The sequence below is a fragment of the Falco punctatus genome, assembly GCF_963210335.1.
Source record: "Falco punctatus genome assembly, chromosome: 2".
Classification (NCBI taxonomy): domain Eukaryota; kingdom Metazoa; phylum Chordata; class Aves; order Falconiformes; family Falconidae; genus Falco; species Falco punctatus.
The window spans coordinates 65,341,643-65,366,092 of NC_137581.1; the positions used below are offsets into that span (position 1 = coordinate 65,341,643).

The following is a 24,450-nucleotide window of genomic DNA, read 5'->3' on the forward strand; positions in this document are numbered from 1 at the left end:
ATGCTTCCGCCATCAAAGAGAATGTGGATTTTTTATTGTATGCACTTAAAAGAAAGCAACCAACCAAACCAAACCCATCTATATTTGGACCAAATCTCCTCTTCCTTGGCATAACGCCTTCCCTCTCAGCCATCTGTTCCTCACTCCCAGGTTCTAATACACATGCAAGAAAAATATTGAAATAAAAACTGTTCAAGAGCAGGGAGAGCTACAATTTGCTCTGTAGGGTTCAAGACTGAGCAGTTCTGATGTGCCTGAAATTCAAGGGAATTACTGGGTGTCTGGACACTTTTGGACATCTCTGAAAATTTTCTAAACTTAGCCTGATGGCAATCTGACTATCTGCCCGTTATATACAAACACACTTATACATAATTAGCTAAGAAATCATCTCTTCCGGTGCCCAGAAGGGTTGAATAAAACCCATCCTTTTTTCCTTTACATCAATAAATAAACCCAATCATGCAACTACATTTTTATACAGAATTTTTCCTCTTTTTTGCCAGCCTACCCATGTTTGTCCTCTGTGTATATCAGCAGAGCAGTAACCAACAGATCTTTCCCACCTGCCCATTTCCAGTTGAAGAGTTATTCAAAGCAGCAGAGAAGGGGAATACATTATTCATTATATATTAATACATTAAAATTACACATTAGTGGGAGGTATTGCATAGCTCTGTTCCATTAACAGTGGTTGAGGAAGTTACTGCTGTCAAAGGATATCAAGTTAGTTAAACAGAATATTGTTGCTATATACTTTAAAGCAAGCGTTAATAGTTGAAATATATGCATGTACTTCCATATATAGTATATAAAAGTAGGTCTGTATCTACTAGTATTGCTATAAGCAGTAAAATCAAGTAGAATCAATGATTGGCAGGTATCCTATATTCATACACAGTCTGCCATGAACAATATGAAAACACAGAAGTATTTTATGAGCAGTCTGTCAGGAATAGTTTTATAACGTTGAAGTATGTCTCATTTGCCTTCGTTATTAGAGAGGCCTATAAAATCCAAGGGGTGCTAATGTGGTGTGATGTACGGTTGGATAATTTTTAAACACTTTTTAATGTTTTTGTGGGCCTTATTCATATAAACGCCTTAGTAGAAAGAGAGACCACAGCACCTCTGTGGCATGACAATCTAATTTAAAAAAAAGAAAGCTTTGACCAATGCGTCCTTTCAGCATCCCCAGTGTACCTCTACTTAAAAGCTGCTTGCTTTAGGTGTTGAGTTCTGTGGGTGTCTGGATGGAGTCAATGTTACCTAATCTTTGTTATTTTTATACACTCAATCATCACTCATTTATTTTGATTTGGAGTTGCCAGACTGATTGCGCATACAGATGCGTTTAGAAGAGCAGACTGAATGCAGAAAGCTGCCTTCAGTAATGCAGCGGGCTTGCTTTTCAAACCCAGGTGCATGAAGGAAAGCACCATGATTGTGCACGCAAATGCATTAACTGTATTCACAGTGGCCACTTCCATGTCACAGCTCTCACCTTTTGCTGCACAGCAATATGAAACGTTAATCACAGATTAATCAGTCACCTCTCTCCCCAGGAAACAGTGCTCCTTCCAGTCACAAGCACGCTTGGATGAAAAGCATCTTTGTCTTCTCCCTCAAAGACCAACTCAATAAAAGGACCAAGTTCTTTTTTAAGAGGAAGGAGGCGTAAAGGGTAGGAAAGCTGTGTGAGCCCAGAGATCAGGGCCAAGGTGAGGGTCTTCCTGTTCTTGTTGGAAGCAGATTAGACAACGCTCTCACTGCCTTTAACAAGATGCTGAGGTGTCTGAGGGGAAGATCTTAGCATTCAGGGCCAGACACAGCCTCACAGTGTGATGCAGTGGCATCACTCACCAGCAACCTGTAGCAAGAGCATGCATGCCCAGAAGGTAAGGTCAGGGAGCATCTGGCTCCAGGTGCTAAGGTATATTTGCTAAATCCATGACCTATGATAGTCTACTCTTATCCTGAGGTAGGCTCTGACCCTCTTCGCAAAATCACAGAGTTGCTGAGGCTGAGCAGCACCTCTGAAGATTGTCTAATCCAACGTTCTCTGCTCAGAGCAGTGCCCACTAGGGCAGGTTTCTCAGAACTGTGTCCAGTTGGGCTTTGGGTATCTCCAAGGACGGAGACACCACAACCACTCGGGGAAACCCATTCCAGTGTTTAATCACCCACAGAGTGAAAAGTTTCTTCATATATTTAAATGGATTTTCCTGTATTTCAGTTTGTGTCTATTGCCTCTTTTCCTGGGCACCACTGAGAAGAGTCTGGCTCCATCTTCTTTACTTCCCCCGTGAGGTGTTGATACACATTGATGAGGTACACCTGAGCCTTCTCCTGTGTAGGCTGAACAGTCCCATCTCTCTCAGCTACTTCTCTTAAGACACATGTTCCAGTCTGTTAATTATCTTCATGGTCCTTTTCTGCACTCATCTAATACATCCACATCCCTCTTATACTGGGGAGCCCAGCAATGGACCCAGCACTCCAGTATGTCTCACCAGTGCTGAGTACAGAGGAAGGATCACCTCCCTGGACCTGCTGGTGATATTCTTCCTAATGCAGACAAGGATACTGCTGGCCTTTTTTGTCACAAGGGCACACTGCTGGCTCATGTGTAACCTGCTGCCCACCAGGACCCCCAGGTCCTTTTCTGTAAGGCTGCTTTCCAGCTGGTCAGCCCCCAGCCTTTCCTGGTGCATGGGATTATTTCCCCCTAGGTGCAGGATCTGGCATTTCACTGTGCTGAACTTCTTGAGGTTCCTGTGGGCCATTTCTCCATCCCAGCCCTGAACAATAGCACAGTGCTCTGGTCTTTCAGCCACTCCTCCCAGTTTTGTATCATCTACAAGCTTGTGGAGGGTGCACTCTACACATCATCCAGCTCAGTAGTTAAGATGTTACACAGTATTGTCCCTAGTATTGACCCTGGGCTAGACCACTATTGAGTGGCCTCCAGCCGGACTTTATGTCACTGATCACAACACCATGACCCCAGCAGTTCTTCTAGCTTTCAGTCCACCTCACTGTCCACTTATTTAGGCTGTACTTCAGCTTGTCTATTGAGAGTATTATGAGAGACTGCCAAAGGCCTTACTGAAGTGAAGATAAACAACATCCAGAAGCAGATGAGTGAGAAGCTCCAGTCATCCACCAAGCCAGTCACATCCTTGCAGAAGACTAACAGGTTGGTCAGACGTGATTCCCCCATTGTAAATCCATGTTGACTACTCCCAGTCACCTTCCTGTCCTTGAGATGTTTGGAAATGGTTTCCAAGGTTATTTGCTCCATCACCTTCCCACCAGTGTGTAGTTCCCTTTATTATCTTTCCTGCCGTTCTTGAAGATGGGAGTGACATTTGCTTTCTGCAAGTCCTCAGAAATCTTCCCTGAACATCATGACCTTTCAAAGGTAACAGAGAGCAGCTTTGCATTGACATCATTGAGACTTCCTCAATGCTCATGGGTGCATCCCATCAGGTCCCGTGGACTTGTGTATCTCCAGTCTGTTTAAACATTCCCTAACCTGATCCTCCTCCAGCAAGGGTAAGTCTTCCTTCCCCTAGTTTTCCCACTGGTCTCCACTGAAGACCAAGGCAAAGAAGACATTGAGTACCTTGGCCTTTACCATGTGTTTTGTCACCAGGTTGCCTGCCTCATTCAGTAGTGTGCCCATATTTTTCCTAATCTCTCTTTTGTTGCTAACACACTCAAAGAAGCCCTTCTTGTTGCCCTTCGCAGCCCTTGCTGGATTGAATTCCAGGTGGGCTTTGGCTTTCCTAACCCCATCCCTGCACGCTCATATAATTGTTCCGCTTTTCCTCCCTGGTGTTTTGCCCCTGATTGCTCTTCTTGTAGGCTTCCTTTTTATGTCTGAGTTATATCGGGAACAACTTGTTCATCCACGCAGGCATCCTGCTGCCTTTGCTTGACTTCCTACTAGTTAGGGTGAACTGTTCTTAAGTTTGGAGGAGGTGATCCTTGAATATCAACCAGCTCTCCTGAACCTCACTGCTTCCCAGGACTGCATCCCATAGGATTCTACCAAGCAGATCACTGAATAGGCCAAAGTCTCCTTTCCTGAAGTCTGGGGTTGGGATCCTGCTTTTTTCCCTGCTCCCTCCTCTCCAGATTGTGAACTCCACCATCACATTATCAGGGGCAAGGCTGCCCCTGACCTCCACATCCATGACCAGTCCTTCCTTGTTTGCATGAGGTCCAGCAGAGCTGTTCTCCTTGTCAGCTCCTTGATCACCCACATTAGGAAGTGGTTGTTAATGCACTCCAGAACCCTCCTGGATTACTTGTGCCCTGCTGTGTTCCCTTACAGAAGGTACATTGAGCATCCCCCAGATATTGGGGTAAAGTCCTTTACTACTTTGAAGTAGTAAAGTAGTTAAAGTACTCTGTGAGCACTGGAGCCTATGAGTGTGAGGCTTCTTCCAGTTCTATAAGAAGCCTCATCTGCTTTTTCCTGATCAGACAGTCTATAGCAGACACCCACCACGTTACCTGTCTTAGTCTGGCCTCTAATACTGACATATAAGCTCTCAGCTGGCTCCTCATCTGTTCCTAGGCAGAGCTCCATGAATTCTTGCTGCTTTCACTCATAGAGATCAATTCCCCTTTCCACCATCCTACATGTCCTTCCTGAAAAACCTGTATCCATCCGTGGCAGCATTCCAGTCCTGTGAGCTATCTTACCATGTCTCTGTGATCCCAGTGAGATCCTTGCCTTGATCTGCACGCAAACCTCAAACTGTTCTCCAGGCTGTGTGTGTTAGTGTAGAGACACTTCAATGAGTGGTAAGCATCCCAAAAAACAGATGAAAGTTTCCCTTGTGCTGTCCGTTTAGCCCTGTTAAGTTGATGATGAGATTTGTCTTGTCCACATCACCTCGTTCAATTCACTTATTCATCCACTATTTCCTCACTTGATTGTTCCTCATGTCCCTCTCCTGTTGTCCCTAATTTAAAGCTGTCATCACCAGTTGACTACTGCAGGCAAAAATCTTTTTTCCCTAATTAGTCAGATGGATCCAATCTCTTTCAAGAAGTCCTTGATCATGAAAGATTCTCTTGTGGTCATGAAGGTCATAAAAGCCAAATTCCTGTTGCTGACACCGGATGCACAACCAGTTCTTAATCTGCTGGATCTGTCCAGCCCTCTTCAAGCCATTTCTCCTGACCAACAGGATTGAGAACATCACTTTGACTCCATGCACTTGACCATAACCCCTTCCAGGATCTTCTGTATCCAATTGAAACTCATTATTGTTATGAATATGATGGACAGCACTTTCTCATGGATTTGCTGCTCACGGCAGAAAAAGCCTTTTCTGCTGCTCACTGCCCTTCTCTCTCATTTCCTCCCCATGCAACAGATGAACACAGGGTTGGAGTATGATACTCTACGAAAGAAGGGCAGCACAGCCTTTGGCTGGTACTGTGCTTGCTGTGCTAGCAGAGAAACTACATCCTGTTAGTCCTCTCAACCAGATCTGTCCTTGGAAATCATGGCTAAAGGCTAATGCTTTCCCAGACCTATGGGAGAATAGTGTCCTACTTCAAGACATGGCATACTGTTTGTGTGGTATTTGCTTTTCCTCTAGAGAAAAAGAGTTACTGAAGCATTTTTTTCTTAAACTTGTGTAATATAAATAAGTGTTTTTGGATGCAGGAAGCTAACCTTTCACTAACCCTTGGGAGTTGGTGTACAAACTTGGGTTTGCCAGAGTAATCAGAAAGGCAAACAAGCTGATGGATGAGCTTTATTCATGGACCAGTCTGCATTCCTGCCTAGCTCTGCATTTTAACTGATTATGTATTTTGGGTCAGCAGATTTATATGGTTCACACTTCATTATCCAACAAGCATAGAATACTCAGAAGTGATCTTAAATAGTGCAGAACTTTCTGCAGTTTCAGGGTTATTCCTGGATGGGTCATAAAGCTTTAAAGTGCAGTGAAAGTTACTCAGCATGGATTTCTGCTAACAACTTCAGTAATCCTTTGCTTATAAGTCAGCATGGAAAGAGAGGATGGCAGATAGTGAGTTTCCATCTTTCTTGGAAGTGGTCTGATTTACATATTGGGGAGAACTTAAATGCTTTTGAAGACACAGATCAGGCTAGGTAAGTGACAGAAGGTTGTTGGAAAAGACTTCTTTTGCCAACATAAGTCATTCCCACACTTTGCTTTGGAATAGACATCTGATCACAGAGGACTCTTCAGTTGTTAAATCCTCTATAGGCACATATGTTCTAGTCCTGAAACTGACTGAAGTATGCATCCTCTAGCCTTCAAAGTGGCTATTTGGCAAGTTTGGCAACACACATCTTCCATCTGGCCAAGGATATTTCATTGTGTTCTTCCTTTATATCAGCTTGTGGGAACTGTGACAAGCAAAATAAGAAATATGAGCAGCTAATGTATTTTTTGCAATAAGCATAAATGGAAAATAAGGCAAAACCAAACAGTGCAAATTGCTTCCCCTTTATGCCTTCATTTCTTCATTTTCTTTGTTTTGCTTTTGGGGCTTGAAGTGTGTGTAGTAAGTGGAATGCTTAAAGTATTAGCTATTTTACTTCGTTTTCACTATGGACATTGTTGAAGTCCTTTAAAAAGGAAGTCACGTACCTTGAAGACAAATACCAAAGTAATTCTTTGTGTACTAGCAAAAAGAGTGACTGGACCATTCTCATCGGGCAGTACGAGTTGTCAGCAAGCAAGGAAGTGGCTAAATGCCAGGGATGATGTCTTCTTAAAAGAGGTGACTGGTATAGAGAAAAATAAATGATACTAACATAGCTTAGTGGCAGAGTGAGAAAGGAAAATGTAACCCTGAGGAGAGCCATTCTGGAAAGAAAGCCAATGTCGGGGGGTGTGAGCCACTTACCCAAGTGTCTGCATTGGCTTCAGCTCCACAGAGCTGTAAGCATCTGGCATGGGGACATGGTGCCTTCACACTGCCTCCAGACTGAGTCTTTTTTGGCTGTTTTTCTCTTTGCAGGAACCCAGACCTTTGTATAACAAAAGGTGCCAGTTTTATTCAAGTGGAATTGGATTCCTCTATGATGCCTACCAGACAGAGGTAAACAAATCCACCTCATGAAATGCTTATTTCTGCTGTACTTCGAGGGGTTGGGGAGGAGGGAGGCAAGTGTTTGAGAGCATGTCTGTGCATGTAGGTCATGGGTTGATAGACCCTACTGTTCTTTTTCCAGCAAGTGACCCCTCTCTTGTCCAAGCCTCTGGTGATTGCAAATCATTACAATCAGCGAGGTTTTGAGTCATCGTCAGTGTTTCTATCCAGTACATTACTCCAGGACTGGAATGTTTCCTAGTCCCTCCATACTGTATAATAGCTGTCTGGAATGTATTTGTCACATTGGCATCTTTCTCTAAGGAGGTTTTTGTAGACTTCAAGTGGAATAGGAAATATCTAAATGAATCCATTTTCGTTGTCCAGAAGACTTCAAATCTTCTCATGTATTTATCCAGAACAGGCCAAGAATGTCAGTGGTTTGAATGCCACTTTTTTTATTATCTTAATGACATTAACATGGTCGGAAAAGTGCCCATACCCAAATGGCTAGCCTCCTGAGAAGTCCAGTTTTAGTTTATTTTCTATTTTTCATTTCATTATTGTGGTAAATTCGTGGGAGTGCGAAGAAAATCAAGCAGAGCAGGAGTAAGAACAGTTAAACAGTGGTATAACTTACAAGAAGCCAGATGTCTTTCATCACCATTCCTCCCATGGTGAAGAAAAAGTATATGGGGAATGTTACCATTAATAATTCTAGGCAACTTAGCCAGGTTAAGCAGCTAATACCCCTTAAATCTTGCTGCTAGGGTACCTTGTTGTTGATTCCAGAAAATGTATGATGAAAATATTTCATTGACCTCCTTACCTAAAGACCTACCCAGACAAACTTATGACGTGTGACAACACCCTTTCCTATAAATTTTACTCCATCCTTTTCTAAAGTATGCATGCACACAGACACAGGCATAGCCTGAGAAATACCTCTGATTCCTGTAATAAGCATGTAGCTGGCCACAACTCCTTGCAGGTGACCCCAACTTCAGGCTTATGGCCACACAGGTTTCCCCAGCTCTGCAGATTCTGGGAATGTCTAAAGCTGGGCCACCCACAGCTCCTTGCTCTATTCTGGCAAAAAAAACCCTTATCTTTTAAAAGTGTAGTTAGATTGTAATAACATTCTTGTCTGGTTGTCCATTAATCTAGAGTCATTATGTGCTAATTCAGAGTCAACAATCCGTGGCTTTTGAACTTGCCTTTTGCTTTTCCAAAGTTAGCCAGCTAGTGAGCAAGGGACATGCTCTGCATGCCAGGCAAACACCTAACTAGGAAGGCAGATTGTATACTAAGTGCAAGTTTCATTTTGATTGCCGTCTCTAGCCTGTGAGTGATTCCAGCTCATGTAGTTTGCCTGTTTCAGTCCTTCTCTTTGCTCAAAGCAGAAAGAATTTGATTTTCTTGCAGTTACCATGAGGTGAGAACATCTCTTCAGTTGGTGCTGATGGAATAGGCAGACACAAACAGCCAGAACATGAAAAAGCTAAAAGTCTGGTGGCTGAGATGAATAGGTCTTGACATGCGTAATACCCACAAATGGCCTGTTTCCACCACCCTTGCTCACACCACACAGTGATTTGTTTATTTTGGTTTATTCGCTGTTCTCCTAAAAAGGAGTGTCTTGCTCTTTGCGTGTTTTAAAAATGCAGTGATAAAAATAGACAACTACAGTAACTCCCTTGGCCAATAATATAATACGTCTTGTAGCCTAAAAGCAGATAAAAACATGTTTAAGATCTTTCCAATCTCCCCCTTTTGTACTTCTAGCCTTCTACAGTAAAAAGGGGCACCTGGCCCAATCAATAAGATGTTTAGAGAGGAATAAACTACTTTTATTTCCTATCAATCAGAAGTGGTCCCCAAAGCCATACATCAGAACAAACCATCTTTTTAGCAACCCACTCCATCTTAGAAAGCCCTTCAATCCCAATCATGCACATGTAATGGGAAAAAGGTATTTTAACTATGCCAGTCCTAGGCCATTTTGACTGCATACAGGGGGGGTCAACCCCAAAGTTTTAAGTTCCACTCAGTGCAAAAGCATTAGAGTGTCCCAACGAAATGGCTGTGGTAGCAGACGCATTGGCGCGCTCTGCTCCAGGATCAGTTTTCAAACTGCTTTGAGAAGTAGCCAGGTGTGATGTTTCAGTCCCTTCTGAGCTGGATCTTAATTAAGCAGTTGTTGATGGTAGTGTGCTCCTGTTACGCAGCAAATTGCAACTCAGGCTGAGGATGGCTGCAGCTGAATGTGACTTCAGGCCAGCAAAGCCCTATGTTAAATTCCAGTAAGTTCTGGCACAACAGAATAAGGTGGATGAAACAAGGTCCTATCTCAGGGTGAGATATTCTTGTGACCAGTGGGATGTGTCTGTATCAAGCCGTGAGCTCCATTTCCAAGTTGCAACCTAGACTGAGACGATTCTTTTATAACCAAACTTCCATTTTGGGTTAGAAGAGGTGATTTGTAAGAGACACTAACCACAGGTACAGCCTTGTCCCGGGCAGCAAGTCAAGCCCAAGACATCATTTTATTTTCCTTTTAACTTTAGCTTTGTCACCCAACTTCCACTGCTCAAGTAAATCCTGCTAAAGACAAGTGTGGCAAGTCTGAGACCAGCTGCAAGGCGAATGTTCTCTGGTGTGGAGTCTGTGTGTTTAAGGCTTTCCCCTTTTTGCTGGGAACAAACATGAGAGGAGTACAGACTCATCAACAGTGGTGGTTTTCACACTGAAAGACATGCACAGATCCAGAACTCAGGAGCTGAGAAACATGGGGTTTCACAACTCCTGTGGAGACTGTCCCACAGACTAACAGAGTCACAGCTAAGCAGAAGTGTCTGACAGAAGCTTTTCAAAAGCAGGCATGTGTTCCTAAGCATGTTCCTTCTACTTATTCATTATGAGGAATTTTCCGTGCAATAATACATTTTACTTGCACTTTGAAAACAAAATACTTCTCAGTGGTTACAGTACTTTTTTTTCTATCAAAATAAAAGCTATAGAAATAATGTATTTTCTGACCTGCTAGCTTTTAAAAGTGATAGTTCTCCAGGATTTCAAAATCAATAAGCTGAAATATCTCAGGGGGAAAAAAGCCTTTCATATAAAATATTTCAATGGGTCTGTAGTGCCATATAGAAGTGATTAATGCTTACCACACTGAAGAGGTGATTTCTTGTCTGGGTGGAGAGTGGCCTACATGTGCCTACCTTTATTGTTCTAACATCTGGCCATCCCTGCAATTCCTGCTCACACAAATAAACCTTTTCAGTTTTCTGTTCAAGAGCCTGCAGTGAATGGTACTTACTTGCTGGAGTGCTTGGATCTTTTCTGAGTGGTTTTGGTTTTGGGTTTAGAGATTGTTCTTCTTGTTGTTGTTCCTAATTATTTCCTTCCTCAGGAGGATGTTACTGAAAGGAGAGAGTTTCCATGTATTGAAATCTGTTCAGATAAATTGGCTGCTTTGCCCATTTCCCCACTATAATGGAGTGGTATTCTTATCCACTTCAGCGGCTTGCTGTGGTGCATCTCTCAAGACCCATAGTCCCAGTGTCAGCTGTAGGGATCCACATCTTGCAGCTGCAGACTCTGGGTCTCAGCAAAATAGCACCCAGCGGTGCAGCAAAGGGGTGGAAAACTGGCAGCCGTGGCTGCAGGTCGGCTCTGGGCTCCACAGTGCAAATGCCCCAGGACTCAGGGGCTGATGTCCCAAATGGAACTTCTGAGAGCTCAGGGATGTCTTTCTGCCCTGCAGTCGTGGAGTTTGGAATCTCAGGATCTTTCTCCACAACAGGTAATAAAACTTGACGCTGCAGTAGCTGCTTCTTTGCAGTCAGTAGGATGGACTCAGAACACTGAAACACTGAGAATAAATGTCAGTCTGTTCTTTTTTGTCAGGTGACATGTTATACCTTAAACAACAAATGCCAGCTGAAAGTAAAGAGTAACACATGCTATTGCTGTGACCTGTACAACTGTGAGAAGTAAGTACCTGTGTGCAGTCAATGGTCTCCAAGAACTCCTTGGTTGTTTTTTGTTGCTGTTAAAATGATAGGGGAGTGCCTGTAGGCCTAGAGAAGCAACACAAGGGGCTTATATGCTAAGCAATCCAGTTCCTCTGTGATCGAAGTCCCGATGCCAGCAGAGAAGAGGTCAGTGGTATTAGTGTTGGCATTATTTCAGTTTCTTTTTCTTTAAATATGTCCATAAGGTCTTTAGTGTGTGATCAAAATCGACCGCTCAGTCATAGCCCTGTCAAGATTTACTGTTGATCTTGCAATGCAGTTTTCCCATTAGATTTAATAAAGCCTTTCTTTTTTTTTCTGCCAGACTTGGGGAAATAAAATGAATAGGAACACAGGTGTCCATGAGCAGAGATCAAGCTGTAGGCACAGGCAGAGCTCTTCTGTTAGCAATAGCCTCTGTAGGCATGAGATTTTGCTGAATTGTCAAAGGATAGATACAGAGTTTTGTGAGTGTTTTCTGAAGTTGTACATTTGAATTTGTCATTACCAAAGCATGAGATGTCAGAAGATAAGAAGGGAAATATCTGGATATGCTTACGAAGATCAGCTGAAGATTAGCACAGGGTTGCCATGGAGTGATTTAACAGGAGTAAAAAAGGTGATGAGGAACACTACATCACAGCAAAGTCCAAGAGTTTGTAATGTGCAAGACAGATGAAATGATATTGCAGAACTGACTGACCACCTGGCACATAGAGATTTCAACTGCAAGCAGCATCATGTCTTGCCACATACAAGAAACTGAGGAGGATTTCCCAGAGCAGATCTTCTGCCTGACTTACCCTCTGCACACCTCAGTTATCATCTTACCATGTATTCTCATGCACCTTCTGCAATCCTCTACAGTCTACCCACAGTCACTCTTCTTTCTTTCCTTCCGTGTATTTCTCATCTTTCTTTCTTTCTTTCTACATCTCCTGTTTTGTTTTGGTTTTCCTTCCTTTTCACATGCTAGCAGCCCTGATTAACCCCAGTCATCTTAAGCCAGACATGAACATTTTAGGTGTAAGGGAATAAGGCTGGCACAACAAGGCTTCTACATAAGGCTTCTGCATAGAAGAGTAGCTCTTGCCCAGATCCTGCCTCAACTAGAGAAGAAAAATGAAATTTGGGACTAGAGGGAAGTCATCTTTGCATGAGCATGTCTTGTGCACACAACAGTCACAAAGTGACTGCAGGTCTACGGAATGGATTAAAATCCCCTATGAATGTTATAGTCTTTTGCTTGTGTACGAAGTGTTGAATCTGGGCATGATGGAGTTATACAACAAATGAAATGGGAAAGGTTGGGTATGCACAGCTTTAGTACCTTTCTATGATAGAAAAATGATGGACCATCGTAGTTGCAATACAGTATGTTCACACTGAGAATGCTTTCTTCCATGGTACACAACTAACTGCTGCACGTTAACACCGAATCAAACAGCCCAACCCAGTACAGAAAAGAAGAGGGGTCTTAGAGGGGCGAAAGCATTCAGAGTTATCGAATAAAGTGACTGAAACTCTGTTGCTTAATGCATAAGCTGACAACAAGGAGTTATCTGGAATACTCCCCTTCCAGATGGAGATGCCCAGTGCCGTTTTTCTAAGACACTGCGTTTGTCTGAAACATGTGGGACTGATCACTGCTGTGACAGTATTCAGTGATACAATTAAACATGTGTGTTCTGCCATTGTCAGCAATCCACAGTGGACAGCAAGATCTCATGGCACTGGCATGGACAAATCCAGAGCAAAGAAGTGGTTGTGCTGTTCCACAAACTTGGCAATTCCAGTTCATAGGATGGCTAGAGAGAAGGAGGAGACACACTCACGTGGAGTGACGTGGTGTCAGCCATGCAGTAGACTGGTACGCAGGCAGGGTCGCAAGTGAGATTTCCTCAGCCTCATGCCAGCTGAAGCTATAGGTTTCTTTAGTTAAGCTGGGCTCATGTTAGGGCCCAAGTGAACTCAACAGTAGATGATCCACAGTGCCAGGAATTACTGTGCTTGGCCTAATTCTCCCCAGAAATGTGGGTTTCTCCACACTGCTACCATCTTCTGCAGAACTTTCCCTAACCGCCATCTCCACTGCTGCCTCATGTGCTGGGGATGGAGGAACAGAAGGGTGTGCACAAACTGCTCAATTCTGGTTTCTGCCATAATCTGATGGCAATTTCCTAACAGTGCAGAAACAGACTTGGTATTTGAAACATCTTCCCAACTCCAGTAGCTGCTCTAGGAGCTCATTAGTGGGCTAGCATTAAGGTAGGTACTGGAAAGAACTGCAGGAAACTGTGGTTTCAAATTTTGCAGTAGGGTATTTCTGGCTCAGCAAGACAATGAGGATTAACTTCATAACATGCCTGATTTACAGTAACTGGTGCAGTGTAGAAATATAAACAAAGATTTCTGGATAGTACAATCCATAGTGTAAAGGCACATCTTCATGCTGTACTGTGTTGCATTTGTTAATATGGAACCACAGATATCATAAACAAATGTAGCCAGCTGGCAAAATCTCCCTTCCTGTGGTTGAATTAATGCTTCAGCAACTTGCCTTCCTCAGTTTCAGAGATGCCAGTAGATTTCCAGGTGAGATGGGAAAAAAAGCAATGCTAAGCATGCTTTAGCTGGCAGCTAAATGATAAGGGCAGCATCCATATGCCAGGGCTATGGCTGTGTTCAGAGACGCTAAGCCAAAAAAAAAAAAAAAAAGACTCCTTGCTGGTGCACAACACTGCAGCCAAACTAGGGTTGGTATTAGTTGGACTAGATGTTGAATGTTGGCATTAGCAGAACCAATTTGTGTCTAAATGGAGCTTTCTCCAGTTCATGTGAGTGGTGTTTGATGGGAGCATGCATGAAATACTTTGCCAAAGAGGAAAGTAAGCAGGAGGGATTCAGGTCATCTGGTGCTCTGTGCAAAACCATTCCCACCGCAGTGACATTGTCTGCGTTCTCTTCCAGTTCAGAACAGTCCTCCAGTTACTATGAATTTCTCGGCGTGAGCAGCTGTCAGGACGTGGTTCACCTGTATAGGCTGTTGTGGTCCTCCACAGTTCTCAACATCATCGGGTTGTTTCTGGGGATTATTACGGCAGCCATCCTTGGGGCATTTAAAGACATGGTAAGGCTCACAGCCTTTTGCTTTATGTGAGGACTTCTGTGCTTGTTGACATTATCAAATGGGTTAAAACCGCAGAAGTGTGAGCGTACAAAGGAGGCGCTTTATACATGTTTCCTGTGTGATCTGGCCGTCTGGAGTCACATCTTTAGGCTAAGCTGTTGCCAGCTGCTCACAGCTAAGTAGGTCAAGCCTTGTCAAATACATGAAAGGACGGGAAAAAAACGGCGCCTGTGTGAACAGATGCTGGCAATTCACTTCATGGTATCTTTTTTTTCCTTCTAATTCAGCACTGAACATGTGGGTCAGCACAGAGTTCCAGGATGCTAGCTTGTAGCTAACATGTAAAATTCAAGTCCTATAACCTTTCATAGTTCTTTTCCCAAGAAGGGGGATCAACGGATCAACTCTGAAGTACCAAGCTAGTTTTTATTTCAACAGGTGTGTTCAGGTCACCTTAACCTCCTCTTTTTTTTTTTTTTTTTTTTCCTAAGGAATGTCACCCTCTAATTGCTTCCGGTGCCACACCACTGTGCTGTGCTGATGCGCACCACTGCATTCAGAAGAAGCTGTGTGCTAGGAGGGATTCTGTAATACGGTGTCTCATCTGCCTAGATTTTCTGACATGTTAAAAGGGTGAAGTAGCTGTTCCTGGGGTTATCACTGTCAATGGTCATGTTTGCTAAAGCTCATGATTTACTAGGCACTCAGAGGAGTAGATGGTCCCAGAGCCCAAAGAGCTTCCAGACTAAATGGGCAGAGGCATGGGGATGATGGTGAAATGCAGGAGCCAAAGGGAGGTATGATAGCGGTACAGGTCATCTTGGATCCATGATGTTTCTGGTGACTTTTCCAGAGGAGAAAACTAACTTGAAAGACAAGTGAAAGGAAAGAAGAGAGGGATGGAGCAGAGAAGGGAAAGTGAGAGACAGGTGAGCTGTACACCAGAGGGGCAAACCGGAGGGAAGGGGCTGCTCCGAGCTGGCAGCCCATGAGCCAAGGACCCAGTCAGACTGGAGGCCATGCTCTGGCCACCCAGCAGCCCTTAGCAAGCACATCCAGGCTATCTACAGCATGTGTAGGATGCTTAAAAATCATGTGACAGAGCAGACCTATATGAGCCACTTGACATTCACCTTTGTTAAGAGTTGCAAAATGTTTACTGGAAATACTCCTCTCTCTAGCTTAAGGCAGACAAGCATGCTGAGTCTTTGCATGTAAGAAGTGTGCAGCTGAGCTGTCCTTTATGTGAGGGGCCTGTTGCAAGAAGCTGATAACAAATTGCAGGCAGCTGGTAAAGAGTTGCAGCAGCCCAATAAGAGAGAGTGGAAACAGCTTTCCCAGCTTAATGCATCCCCTGCCTGTGAGAGCAGCAATGGCAGAAGGGGAGCAAGAACAACTGCAGAGGGAAAAGCAGCTCCATGAGGAAGAGAAGGCAGGCTTCACCTACAGTAAGTCCTTGGAAGAGCACTGCAGCTTTCTAATGCTGCTAGTATTTTCCCCTACCTAGCAAATGGGTGCAGAGTGCCTCCACCAGAGCAGCTGTGGGAGTTGCTAGTGGTACCCTGAGATGGGGAAGGGAGCAGAGAGCCAGCCTGAGGCCACCTGTTCTGTCTCACACAAACTGAGGCTTGCAGGGGATTTGGGTTGATGCTTCATAGCAGGGCAAGCTCCAGCCCAGGCATGCTTCTGTGATGTGCAGGGGCCATACCGCACTGCTCATGAGGGATACCAAGCCAAGGAGATGTTCCTGGGAGATCTGGGGTCTCCATGATTTGGCAAGTTCCCTTACCAGGAGGCAGAGCTAAGGTCTGGGTCCTCTGACTGGGCGGTGTAAAGCCATGCAAGGAAATCGCAGCAGCAGTGCAACTTCCCCCCAGTCATGGCTGGAGCAAGTCTGTCAGGGCTCCAGCTAAAAACCTGATCTGAATAAGCTGTTTAATGCCTCCTCTGCAGCATGAGTGGGGGGAAAAAAAAAACCAACAACCCTCACTAGTTTAAGGGAAGGATGAGTTTGTGTCAGTTACCTCAGCACAGGAGCCATGCTATGCTTATGAAAATCATACTAAAGCAGCAATCCAAAATACAATGACTGCTCCTTGCTCCTGCCTGTGCTTTTTCAGGGTCCCTGCAAGTGATATACCAGAGCTGGTTTGCTAATTGCTGCTTGCTTTTGTTGTGAAAGGGGTAACTCTTGGGGGAAGACAGGGGCCAAGAAAACATCAAGGAGAAAAGGGAGAGAAAGGGGCATGGGACTGAAATAAGAAAAAAAAAAACCCTTCAAAGTGTATGGGAGAACAATTTTCTTTCTTTCAGGACGTCACCTTCCCACAGAAATGCTCACTGGCAGTTTGCAGGGAGAGCTGCAAAGCCTGCTGAAACACCTCAGGGCATTGCTCTGAGGTTGACTTCCAGAAAACACAAGGCCAGGCTGACTAGTCAAATAAAAAACATCATGTTTATCTCTGGGGAACCCTGGCAGGCAAAACATGTTACAAAGGGAAGGGTTTGCAAAACAGCATTGTTGCCTCTAAACCCATCACATTTCCTGGACAGAAAAAAAAGGAAGTGTTGTTTTGGTTGTTGCGGGTTTTCTTTCTTGTGACAAATTCCCTGCAGACTCTGGCACACTCCCTGTGGTTTTGCTGCCTGCCAGGGGGCTGTGCTGGCTCAGTGGGAAACGTTTCATTCTTTCCTGACCCCCAAGGTGTCAGCTCTTGGTGGCCCCTGTGTCACCTGGGGGGCAATCCTCTATGATCTGCTGGGTGCTGGGGGAGCTGCAGTGGTTATGACCGTGTCTTTTTCAGAACTGCACTGTGCTTGGATGTAGGACACTGGGTAGGCAATTACCTTAAAGTCACCTTTAACAAACAAGATACATAATGTAAATAGAAGTATGCACTTGAGGTATCCAAAATGGTAAAACACCCCGAATTTTTCTTACCAAAGACAGAGGTAAAGAAATGCATGGAAAACTTCACTTGTTGGTACTAAGACTTTATCTAGAAATTCCCTTCCCTGCCCCAGTATTCATCTGGTGACTTGTAGATGTTTTCCTGACACACCTTGCCAAGGAACCTGCTTGCCCTGAGCTTAGGGTTGCAGTAATCAGAACTACTGATGGTCCTAGGAGGGTTGCTGCCTGTTTGTTTGCGTTTTGTTTTTTTTTTCCAGTTAGTCTCCTTCTTGGAGTTCTCAAGGGAATGTGAAAAGATTAAATATCATTCCCTTATCCCCTATCCTCTTCCCTGACCCTGTTCTAAAAAGAAAGAAAATGAACCCCTAATTACTGAGCTACTTGCCATGCGTTCATGTCTCAGCACTTGCACAACCAAAGGTGCAGTCTGACATTAAAAGAAGTCATAAAAAAGCTCAGAAATAAAGGCTTTGGCAGGTCTGTGTCAGATGGGTGAGCAGACCTGCTTCGCTGAGCAGCCGTGCAGTCCAGCACGCAGCCAGCAGCAGCTGGCACGGCCGGAGCAGGGCGGCCACAGCCCCTGGCCACAGCCCAGTTTCCCCACACTCCCTGACCCGAAGTGCCTGCATGGCACTGGCAGTGCTCCCTGGCCAGTTCATAGCTCCTTATCTCTTTGACTTGGGTGGTAATTCAGTTTAAAATATAAGGGTAGGTTGGCAACATTCTAATGTGAGTAATTTAACATAGTGTCATTACTGGAATACTTGACCAAAGCATCAAACCAGCTTCAATACCTGCAAATTGTTGCTGGCTCCAGGCTGAGACCAGATGGCCTGATAATAGGGTGCTTTGATCAGTGAACTTGGGGTGGATGAATCCCCAGAACCATTGTGATGTTCATCCTTAGCAGTCGCAGAGTGTGGCTGCTATGGATGGAGAGAATGTAAGAGGACTGAGAGAGGTTTCTGGGAGAAGGACAGCAGCACCCAAAGAGACCCATGCCAGAAAGTCGGTGGCAGATGCAGAACAGGCATCTGTGTTTCAAATTGGGCAAAATGAGTGTTTCTTGCCATGTTCATGTCCATAGCCAGAAGGATCTGATCATGCCAGGACCTCCCTCCCCTGAGGAAGGGCATGCTCTGGGTGTGGGGTATGTCACTGGCCCCAGACCTTTGGGTCTGAGGCAAGCTAGCTGGTTGCTTCTCGCTATTCCTGTCTGAAAGGCACTGCTTCTGTTTCTCCCCACCACATCCACCTGGCAGGGCAGGTAGAAAGGAGGTGTTTTGAGGAGGGTACCTTGGAGATGAGAGATTTGCCTTCTGCCTTTTGACCCCAGCTTTCTCTGCACCGTCTCCTGGGGTGCTAAGTTTCTGCAGAGAGCTAAGGCTTAGATTGTCATGTAACCTCGTGGGGTACATCAGTGACCTAGGAGATGTTTTCCATGTACAAACACAATTAACATACCGCTTTCTCAATCACAGAGAGATCTCACACCATCTCCAGAGGATGCAGTGGTTTATGTGTCTCTCTGATAAATCTAGAAGGAAATGCCAAAAAAAAAAAAAATCCAGACTGGTGCTTTGAACATTTGTCTAGCAACCACCATATTTTATTATTTCAGTAAAAATAAAATTCCATGCTCTCATGTAGAGGAATCTGCTAATGAAAACAAAGGAAAGAGAAGAAACCACTAGATTTGTCTCACTTTGCAAAGGAGAGGGACGTGAAAATCTTTCACAGAGCTTTACTGTCCTCCACAAATGGTTGTACAGCACGGAGTTTTAGGGTTTAACACAAGCCCCCTTTCACATTTAGCTTTTGTTCTCTTTTTTTTTTTTTCCTTCCTTAGGTTGGATTAGCTGGTTTAATATGAACCATTACTTCTTCCTGCAGACCTTCGCTCACATTGCAGTTGAGGGACATGTCAATAAAGCCACGGGCTCTGATGAAAGATTTTATGCAGTAGGAATGAGATATGCCCCTGGGGGGTCAGTGGACAGTCAGCAGCAAACTCCATTTCACCAGCGTGAGCTGTGAAAGAAGAGCAAGCGGTCTGGAAAGGGAGACCTTTGTAGACCTGCATAGGAAGGCAGAGAGAAAAGATGGTAGACCATTGGGTGGCTGCGCTTGGAAAGAGTCTGTAGCAAATTGTGAAGGACTGGGTGTTTGGTGCTGGAGTGAATAAGAGGTGGTCAAAGCTGTATGCTGTGCTTTTCAGGGTGTCTCGGGTCTGGAGTCCTGCCAGTGCTTCTGTAACTGGTGCTAGAGAAGCACCAGCAGTTTTTTTCCAAGGGAAGAAGATTAAAATAGCTGTGTATTTCTGGTCAGAGAAATTCACTCCAGATACACCCTCCTCTCATTTTGTCTTCTCCTTGTTTTTTGTAGTACCAGTGTTGTGTTGGAAAACAGAAAGTTGTTAAATTACCTAGTTGCGTGTGTTAGGACTGGTTCCTGCTCCAGCCCCTTCTGCGCGATGCTGATGTTCTATTGTTTTCTGTGTTTAACAGGTACCTCTGTCCCAAATTGCTTTCAGTGCTGCACCTCCTCCTCAGATCCTGTACAATCCTGCCCAGCAGATCCTGACATACACTGGGTTCTGTCCTTCTGCAGCAACTATTTCTACATATCCATCCTACCCATTACCTCTTCAGGTACAGTACACAATGGTGTCCTTACTCCATCAGAAAAGCATAAGATGCTACTCAGTACCAACTCGGTGGTACCTGGGGGTTTGAAATGAGGCAAGGCAACTCACAGACTTGTCTCTGGGGTAACTTAGTCTTGACCCTAATTCTCAGACCTCAGGCTTTCTCTGGTTGGGCTCTGCTGACCAGGAATCCCATTGAGGGATTAGAGCTGCACTGCAGTAGTCATTAAGATGAACATGGGCCCCATGTTGGGCACAATAAAGCAGCAGCCGAAGCATTGGGGAAGCCAACAAAAGCACCTGGCAAACACAGGATTTGGCAGGAAAGTTTGCACACCTTATCCCACCTTATTCTTAATACGGAGATAAGTAGATAAGGACTCATGAAATGGAAAGGAGACAAAAACCAGAAGGAAACAAGAGGTCCATGAAACTGAGTGATACGGAGAGGATTGTGGATGGTTATTAGTGGTAACATCTATTCGCACAAAGTTTTGGTTGCCCCAGTAAAACTGTTATGTGGCAATATAAGCCAGAAATAGGAAGTGTTTTTACACACCAGAGAAGAGTCAAATGGCACGGGCTGTTGTGGAAGAGTATAAATGAGGGGTTAGGAACATCAGCTGCTGTTAAATACAGGGATTCAGGTGTCACTTGCAGCCCAGCAATTCCCCAAATGGCTGCCTGCCATAAGAACCGATGGGGGCTCATCAAAAGATCAAGCCCTTTTTCTTCTAGCTTTCTATAAGCATCTGCTACAGGCCACTCTGGGAGACAGGTACAGAGCTGCTATAGGAGTTGGCAGAGGTTGGTGCCTGGAGGTAGGAGAGAAAGCTTCCAGAGATGCAGCTTTCTCCCCTTGTGGGAAGGGATACAATATGAGCTGAGTCAACACTGCTATGCCACCTTCAGAAGGATGAGGTGCAAGTCATGCCCCAAGCCTGTGCTGTGTCCAGCCAGAGCTAGCATGGAAAATGCAGGGACTGGTGCTGAGGATGGTGTTTGCTTCCACCGCCCGGCCCACGACGTGAAGAACATGAGGTGAGCTGGGAAATAACTGGGTGTACTGAGACCCTGAAGCAATCACAGGAGTTTTTAGATCTTTTAAAGCACAGTAAAACTGTTTTGTTCCATCTAATGGCTTGTTATACTTTGGCTGTGTAGTGTTAGACCAGTGGGTACCACAAGTTTTGCAGTGCTTCTTAATTGAAAACGCTGCGCGTTCAGCATGAACATGCTGTGGACCAGCTCCCCACAGCCTCCTGAGCTACATCTGTTCAGGGCCTATAAGCTGCCAGGCACAAGTACTGGGACACAATGATCACCCGCACCAGGGAATTGTTAGCATGCTCCTGGTATGGGGTTGGACCAAACCACCTAACAGTCTTCCAGCAACGCTCGGGAAGGGGTCAGAAGATGGCAAGGGCAATGGACTGTTCCAAGTAGGCAGTGTGCATGCAGTCACACTCATTTGGCGTTAAGAGTTCAGCTGTGGGGATGTGATATGTGCTGTGCCAGTTGGCTTCACAGCCAGAGAACAGTCCTTGGCACATCATAATTATTAACATAAATGGGGCCAGGCACTTTGGGAGACCACAAGTTAAGAGAAAAACAAGAATGTCTCTTTTTGTTTGCTTTTAGCTGAAAAGCTGTGCTGTTCTGCAGAGTTCAGTTAGCATGTAGCCAAGAATAGAGAGAGAAGGGGATAAAAACAGATGAAAGAAAGCAATTAAGTTGAAAATATGCATGTAAGTAGTCATGGGGATCAATTGTAACTGCTCTGTCCTGTGCCCACTGAGAAACAGAAATACATCACATTTACCCCAAATTCTTAACTGCATTCCAAAATAATCACAGTTCTTTTCCTAGATTTCTACTTTATCCAAGTGTGTTCATTTGTCTTCTCTCCCCTTCATAATGTCAGAGGCAGACACCACCAGCTGTTCCCAAGCCAGGAGAGGTTAGTGAGAAGCACTGGGCTCCAAAAGGGAGCCTTTCCCTGGGAAAAAATAAACCAGAAAACAAGCCACCTTCCTCCTGTATGAGCTCATGAGGTTGTAGTTTGGAGAGAAGTAATTTCTGCATCAGTATATGAGTTAAAAAATCACAATAAACTTACTCAAAGCTAAAAATGGTGAATGTTAGAAGCAGGCCCAGTTAAGAACAGCCAGAAACTTAACTGTCATCCACTTCCATTAATTGAGAGCTGTGGGCTGAATCCATGGAGCTGGAGGTCTTCATGACCCATCTAGGTGCTCCAGGCAGTACCCCGCTGCTGTATTCAGGCTTTCACAAGCCCTGCTCAGCTGGTCCTAGTCCTTAAGCCAACTACAGGCCCTGGGGCTGGGATTCGTCTGGCTAAACACAGGGGTTGTTGGCAGGTAGGGATCTAGTGCTGCCTGAAAATGAGGTCAGGTAGCCACCTGGCCCCTGCTGCCGCTCTGGGAGGGTCCAGGTCCTGTACTCCCTGCGTCCCATCTGTGTGGATGTCTGGGATATCCCATGGCATCCCAGAAGGGCTGGACACTTACATGTGGGCAACTGAATTCAGGTCTAGCTGTCCATAGTGCAGAAGACCCTGCCTGAGCCTGGAGTCCACAGAGGGAGCCACACATGGATTATTTCAGGCTACAGGTGTATGATGTGAGTGCTACAAAAGCACCCTGAAGGCCTTTCCACTGACTAGGGGTGGGATTCCATTGCTACGTGTCACTATGCTGTGTGCTTGGGTATCTGTGTTCTTGAGCCTTCAACTGAGACACTAAAATCTGAAGCTGAACCCTGTATCCTAGGGCTGCAGTTCAAGGTATGGCATCTGAGGTGGGCTAATGTTCGCAAAATATCCACACAGTGCTGGCTGATGTGGCTCAAGGTCTGCATGAGGCTCACACATATTTCTGGAGCAGCTGGCAAGAGGGTGCCCTTGGGCACTTCGAAAAGTGTAATTTTTTGCTTCCATGTCAACCAAGATCCACCTAAGAGCCCCAGGACGCACCTCTCTTCTCAGCATTCCCTTTGGCTCACCAAAGCTTTGGCTAAACACTGTTCCTAAGGCCCTGCATTTCACTTTGCCCTACACCTGCCCCTGGCTGGGGTAGGGTCATGTGGTGGTTCAGTGCAACAAAAGGAGCAAAACCTTCTTCAGCTAAGAGTTAGGGGTGGAAAAAAAAGTGAATTGATGCCAGTTAATGAAGTAAAGCAGTTAGCAATCAATTACCGACTAATAACCTTAGTTTGAACCCTCAGCTCAAGTGAGGAAATCCACAGCCCTAGTTCCACCTCCTGGGAACATAACCCACCTTGGATTACTCTGGCATGCAGCACACTATCCTAAGCGCTGCCCTCACTTGCATGGACTAAAGCTCCCTTAAGCCCACAGGCTATGAACCTGAGTTCACCTGTGGCTCCCACCATCGAGCAGATTCATTCATAGCCCTCTGTGGAATCTGGTATCTCACTGAAAAAGTGCTTGCTGGAGAGGAAAACAAAGTCTTTAAAAAACCCACAACCTGAGCTGGCAGTAAACGCTCCTCAGTTCCCTCATACTTCCTTGTCCGCCAGCAGTAATCAGCCAAAAGCATAAAAGAAAGGGTGATAACAAGAATGCGTTTTGAGAAGGGTTTCTTTTGTTTACTGTGGCATGTGCTAACAAAATCATTCATCCCTTACTGGTACAGTTCAGTCACAACTAGTCTTGGTAGCAGGCCTGCCAACGGGTCAGGTAAATGATTAGCTGTGCAGGGGCTGGTGGTGATGACAGCAGTGAAGGCTGTGCCAGTCATTCCTGCCAGAGGAGAGCTCATTACGGAAGCAATTCCAGGCAGACAGATGGAAACAGTGGCTGCAGTTTGAGGCGCGAGGGAAGCAACAACTCCAAAATAAATTACAAAAACAAACCACCCAAAACCACGACAACTGCAACAGTTTGGAGCTGATGTAGCTAGCAGGTCTGTCAGCGTACCTGCACTGCCTCCTGGAGAGCTGAAGGGCACAACCGACCTCCCTGTCAGGACATCCCCGTTCTCACTCACCAAGTCGCCCTGTGGTACAAACGCAGGCCAACATTCTCCTCACCATGGGGCTTTGGCCCAGGGCAGCAGCCCCCGCTCACCCGGAGCCCCCCAGAGAAGCCAGGCACCGTGGCATGGGGTCTGCCAGCCCTGGGCAGCTCTCAGGTGCCATTCGTTGTCCAAGTGCCAGCCCTGGCACTGGCTTTCTAGATGGTGACTATTAATTTTTTTAGCAGCAGGGAGCAGCGTTTACTTGCCCAGATTTTTCATTTCCCTTGAAAAACATCCATGATTACTATTTTTCGGTTTGTTTTGATTTTTAAATTCCAGGCACTTTAGGCCTGAACCTGAGGGGAGCTGCGCACAACTCTTCTGATGAAGCCCATGGATTGGCATGTGCTGGCATATGAGGGGAGGTGTGAAATCCTGACCCCTCTGAAATCAATGGCAAAACTTGGTTTAAAGCAGTAGTAGGATTTTATCCAGAACATCAGTCCCTACATGCATTCTTTTGTTTTAACAAACTCTGCTTGTTCCTGAACATGAGCTGCTTCATAAGCTCTGTTTTTCATGACCCTTTCAGCTGAACCTCATTATAGCTGAGACAGCCAAAGTGAAAAGATCCACAAGGG

General features: G+C 45.1%; 1 protein-coding gene across 1 annotated transcript in view; it reads left to right on the top strand.

The window, feature by feature from the left end:
• TMEM255B (transmembrane protein 255B) overlaps window positions 1-24,450 on the top strand; it is a 109,744-nt gene that overhangs the window by 81,258 nt on the left and 4,036 nt on the right. The window contains exons 7-10 of the mRNA XM_080375515.1: window positions 7,024-7,104; window positions 11,011-11,096; window positions 14,088-14,247; window positions 19,669-19,812. Coding sequence (XP_080231641.1) covers window positions 7,024-7,104; window positions 11,011-11,096; window positions 14,088-14,247; window positions 19,669-19,812 — 471 coding nt within the window. The remainder of the gene's footprint in view (window positions 1-7,023; window positions 7,105-11,010; window positions 11,097-14,087; window positions 14,248-19,668; window positions 19,813-24,450) is intronic.